The sequence below is a fragment of the Vanellus vanellus genome (genome assembly GCF_965231255.1).
Source record: "Vanellus vanellus genome assembly, chromosome: 8".
In the NCBI taxonomy this organism is placed as follows: domain Eukaryota; kingdom Metazoa; phylum Chordata; class Aves; order Charadriiformes; family Charadriidae; genus Vanellus; species Vanellus vanellus.
In genome coordinates, this window is record NC_138913.1 from 16,365,084 (window position 1) to 16,370,655 (window position 5,572).

General features: G+C 51.0%; 1 protein-coding gene across 1 annotated transcript; it reads right to left on the reverse strand.

Annotated features, from left to right (window-relative positions):
* Positions 1 to 1,768: 1,768 nt before the first annotated feature.
* Positions 1,769 to 5,354, reverse strand: LOC309674781 (zinc finger protein ZIC 1). The gene is made up of 3 exons (XM_082486928.1): positions 4,244 to 5,354; positions 2,855 to 3,018; positions 1,769 to 2,296 (listed from the first exon to the last, which is right to left on the reverse strand). Exons 1-3 carry the CDS (start codon positions 5,217 to 5,219, stop codon positions 2,099 to 2,101), a joined length of 1,338 nt encoding a protein of 445 aa, XP_082343054.1. The 5' UTR covers positions 5,220 to 5,354; the 3' UTR covers positions 1,769 to 2,098.
* Between the last annotated feature and the right edge of the window lie 218 nt (positions 5,355 to 5,572).

Here is a 5,572-nt window from a genome sequence, read left to right on the forward strand (position 1 = left end):
AATTTAGATTTTTTATATTGTCTTCTCATTTACAAATTTACTGTATCAACGCCAGCCAATGGAACGAATTTCTTAAGTAAATGAGAAATAAATAAAAGAGATAGAAAGATAATCAAATTACATAAAATAATTCTTATCCCCTAGATTTATTTTTTTAGAAAGCTATTAACACTGGCAAAATTATAGTAATAATAATAACATAACATAAGAAGTAATTGATTTAAATTAACGTCACGTTTTAAGGAATATCAGGAGAAAGAAAAAAAAAAAAAGAAGGAAGGGGTGGAAAGAAAAAGAAAAAAAAAAAAAACAAAACCAAGCCAAAAAATATACACAACAACAACAACAACGGCCTTCGTGAAACAGTGCAGTACTTCTTGGAGTAAAAGGCCCAAGGAAAGTCATGAATCCACTGCCTGAGAATTAGTTATGGTCATAAATGCCTTAAATTAAAATAGCAACCGAAATCTCCTCTGTTTTAAATCTCCTAATATATGTTATCCGAATTAATTTAATTTAGGGACCCAGTCTATGCAGATTCATGGGCAGTGTTGGAGTGGAGTGCAGCACTTCTCGTGTAACAATTCCCCACATTAATATTTATGTAGCCTATGCAATCTATTTCTGTTATTTTTATGGTTGTTATTCTATGTCTGCAAAGGTCATTTAAATTATACTGCGGCCGAAAATTTGTTTCATAAATTTTGATATAAATACTAATTACACACTATAGTAATGCCAGCAGGGATCCTTTCATTTATCACATTTATATCACCTTCGCTGCTTTAGTGATGACATAATGGAAAGCAGTGAAAAACTGGGACAGTTTTATTCTAATATCCTAAAGCTAGTTGGAGTTGCAGCAGGTTGACTTAGCGAATAAGAATTCCTACCACAATTCATGGGATTTAAGAATCTTTAATAAGGTACGAAATGTTACCAAACAGTTCTGTAAACTAAATTTTACATACCAATTCTTCTAGCCATAAATATTGAATATCTTGTAACATGTATAACCGGACCTTTACATGCGGATAAATATGGAAATTAGGATTTATATACATTATGTTCTTGTATTTGCCAAAAGCAACGGACAGATATAGTTTATATCTTTTTTTTTTTCTTTTTTAATATCACTTTACATAAACAAATGTAACAGTTTGACACGCAGATCCAGGCTTTCACTATACGAATTTCTTGACAGGACGTGTAACAACATTTTACTGCACTACTTAGACTGGACTTTGGGACGAAATGTTGCACTTTATACAAAAAAGCACATTAATACCAATAATATTCTGTTAGATCGACGTTTAGACTGTAATAATACAAAGTAATTCACATTTTGGTACACATTTACTAGAACATTCTTGCCATTCAGTACAAATAGTTGAATTTCTACCTCTTCCCTCTGCCCCCCCACCACCGCCGCCCCCCCCGCCGCCGCTCCCGCCCGCCCGCCCCTCCCCCCACATATATGCAAAGACCACAAATCCACATATCCCCTTATTCAACTTGCGATATAACTATTTACAAAATCAAACAGTACATTTTTTTGTTGTTTTGTTTTTGAAGCTAATAATTCTGTATTTACAAGAGGGGATGGGGGGGAAGGCCGCTGCCCGAGCAGACATGCAGTTGGAGATCTCTAATCAGTGGTTTCCAGTAAAGCCCTACACAGTTGGCATTTGCCCTGGTAACCTTGTCTTCTTATGCATTCTACTAACCCCTTCGCCTACCAAGCCTTGGAACAGAGCAGAGCAGAACAGGAAAGAAAAAAAAAAAAAAGAAAGAAAAAAAAGGGGGGGGGGGGGGGAGAAAAAGAAAAAAGAAAAGGAAAGAAAGGGAAAAAAAGGAAAAAGGAAAAATTAAAAACAAAAAGAGGGGGGAAAAATGGAGAAAAAAATAAAAAATGAAGTCTTCATTTTACTCAGTCCTGGGTCTACTGGCAGCATTTTATTTTTGTTTGCTCATTTAAATTCTGATTTCAAAGTGTTCATTATTTTTGGAGTCTTTAAATAGGGTATTTGTTTGCTCGCTTGGGGCTTTTTTTTGTTTTGTTTCGGTTTGTGTTTTTTTGTTGTTTTGTTTTAGCGTTTTAGACGTACCATTCGTTAAAATTTGATGTAAGCGTGCTGTGGCTGGACGTGTGGTGGACTGCGGAGGAGGAAGGGGATAAGGAGCTGGCGGTCTGGTTTTCTGTGGATGGAGACACGATGGTTGGAGGGGTGGAGGACTCGTAGCCTGAGCTGGCGGCGGGAGAAGGCTGGGACCCCTGCGAGGATGATTCATGGACCTGCAAGAGAAAACCCGGGCAGAAATAGAGAGCGGCGGAGGACGGAGGCCCTGGCGGCGGTCGCCTTCGGCTGGGGATGCGCCAGACAACGCGACCCAGCGCCGAGCCCCGGGCTCGGGCGTCCCCCCGGGGGCTCCCCGCCGGCCCCAGCCCCGGAGCCGCCCCCGCCCCCCCTCGGTCCCGGTCCCCGTCCCGGCCCCTGCCCGGAGGGGAAGGCCGGGCAGAGCCGCACCGGCTGCCTCCCCGCACTATCCCCCCCCCCGTCCCCCGCCTGCCCCGGTAAAACGCACCCACAAAAGGCCCTGCCCGAGGGGCCGGGGCTGAGCGCCGCCGGGCGGGGGCCGGCGAGGCCCGGCGGGCCCGGGGCGGGCTGCGGGCCCGGGACCGGGCCGCGGCAGCGCGGAGCCCCGCCACCGGCCGGCCCCGGGCCGCGCTCCGCGCTCCGCCCGCGGGCACCGCCGCCCCGCGGCTCCTGCCCGCCGTCCCCGCAGCCCCTTCCCCCGGCCAGGCCCGAGGCGGCGTCCGAGCCCCCCGCACCGCCAGGCGCCCTCCATTTACCTTCATGTGCTTTCTGAGGGAGCTGGGGTGCGTGTAGGACTTGTCACACATTTTGCAGAGATAGGGCTTGTCGGAAGTGTGCACATGCATGTGCTTTTTGCGGTCGCTGCTGTTTGCAAAGCGCCTGTCACAGCCCTCGAATTCACACTTAAATGGTTTTTCACCTATTGCAGAGGGAAGGAGGGGGGGAAAACGGATCTGATTAAGCAGGGCCGGCCGGATCGCTCATTGTCCCCATCGCCCCGCCGGACGGAAGCCCAGGGCTCCATTTCAAACACTTGCAACTTTCTAACTTCAACAAGGCTCAAATCCCCAAAACCTTGCTTCCCTTCTCTGCCCTTTCCGCACCTCCGACCCCTACCTCAGCGACGGGGGGGGGGGGGTGGGTGGGGAGCGTAAATAACTTTTTTTTTTTTTTTTCTTTGGAGGGGCGAGTTTCATTTGCAGCTCCAGCCCCGGGCACCTCTCCCTCTTTGCAACGCTCCAAGCGAGGAGAGAGCAGGCGTGGTGGTATTTACACACGATCCTCAGTGTCTAGTTTCCGTTTTTATAGCTCATTCTCGTGATATTTTACGCTCCCACACACCACCCCACCCCCCAGCCCCCTTCTCCCGTATTTTCTGGCAATATCGAAAATTATCCGGCCCGGGAACGCGATGTGAGGGCAGCCCCCACAAAACCTCTGCGAAAGCACTCGGGAAAGCGGCTCCGGCTTTGGGCGCTCGGGGGTGGGAGCCGGGAGAGAGAGCTCTCCCAGTCAGGGGCTGCTGCACTGCCACTTCCCGCGGTGGGGAAAAGTTCTCAGGGATCCCGGCGCCTGCTCTCCGCACAACAATAACACACCAACGCGCCGGGCTCGGTTTATTTAAAAAACGCTCCTCGGAATTAAATATTTACCAAGCCCTGAATTGCAGAGGGGAGACGGATGAGCCGCTTGCAATATTTAGCACAATCTCTCATCGTGCCACAGTGAAAACTGCCCAACAACAATTAATTAAAACCTATAAATTTGAACAGGACAGGTTGCTGCGATATCCGCCCCCCCCCAGAGCCCCCCCCACCCCCCCACCCCCGCCCTACCAATCCCAGCAGCAAACCCTGCCTTTCTCCTTCTCTGCCTCGGCAGGCAGAATTTTCTTTTTGTTGCTGCTGCTGGCGCGGCTGTGACCGAGCCTGTTTTGCAGCGGAGCTCCGAACCTGCCTCTCCGGAAAAAAAATCGGTGGCCCTGGATCATACACACACACCCTCCTCTCCCCGCAGCCCGATCCTCAGCCAAGCAGCGTCCCGACACCCCCCCCCCCCGGTCCCTCCGGCCCGTCCCTGCGCCCCGCTCCGGCCCTCGGCGCTTCCACTCGCAGAGAGAAAAGCTACAGAGAAGGTTACCGTACCTGTATGAGTTCTTTTGTGTATTTTGAGATTCTCTGATCTGGCAAACACTTTGCCACAGCCTGGGAAAGGGCAGGGGAAAGGTTTTTCACCTGTGTGGACTCTGATGTGATTTACAAGTTTATATTTGGCCTTGAAAGGTTTCCCTTCTCTTGGACACTCTTCCCAGAAACATATGTGATTGGACTGCTCGGGTCCTCCAACGTGCTCCACCGTGACATGAGTCACCAGCTCGTGCATCGTGCTGAAAGTTTTGTTGCAGGACTTTTTGGGGTTTGACAATTGCTCGGGCTCAATCCACTTACAGATGAGTTCCTGTTTGATGGGCTGCCTCATGTAACGAAAGAAGGCCCCTGCCCCGTGGTGGGCTGCCATGTTCATGTTCATGTGGCCGTAGCCGTGCAGCTGGGTCGAGGCGTAGTGCTCGGAGCGGGGGCTGGTGACCTGGCCGTACTGGTCGGGTCTGCCGTACATGTCTCCGGAGAAGCCCAGGCGCATCTGCCCGTTCACCACGTTAGGCGAAGCGTGGCTGGTGGCTTGGTCGTGCAGCCCCGGGAAAAGTATATGTCCCGCGGCATCGGTGTGTCCGTGGGGTCCGGCGAAGCTGCCGGCGGCGGAGGCGAAGAGGCTGTGCTGGGCGCTGGCGGCCGCCGCCTCCCCGAAGCCGCGGTTGCGGAACAGAAAGTCCCGGGTGGAGTTGAAGGCGGCGCTGGAGTAGGAGCTGACATGGGTCGGGTGGTGGTGGTGGCCCAGGGCCGCCGCCGCGTAGCCGGGCGCCTGCGAGGTGAAGGCGGTCTGGCCGGCCGAGGCCAGCTCGTGGGTGCTGGGGTTGATTTTGAAGGCGCCCATGCCGTCGGCGAAGGGGTTGATCCCCAGCCCCACTTCTCTGTCCGTGACATCGGCCGTGGAGTGGTGGCGAGAGGATCCGAAGGTAGTGACTCCTATGGCGGGATACTGCGGTCCAGCATCCAGAAGCATCTTCCCAGCGTCGATGCAGCAACCAAAAAAAAAGCACGCGCGCACACACACAACGCGGAGAGAAGCAGCAGCAGCAGCAGCAGCAGCGGCGAAAACACCCTCTTTGGAAAGTCAGCGACGATCACCACCAAAGCAACCACATCAAAAACACCCCCTTCGGCATCAGCGCAGGGGGAAGGAAAAAAAAAAGGGGGGGAAGAAGGAAAAGAAAAAAAAAAAAAAGAAGCTGGTGCGGAAGGGGGAAAAGAGATCTTCGCAGTTGCAAATAATAATAATAAAAATGTGCCCCCAAAAATATTCACTGTCTCTCTGCTTTGACTTTTCAGGGAGGTTTAAGTGGGGAGGGGGGGGTT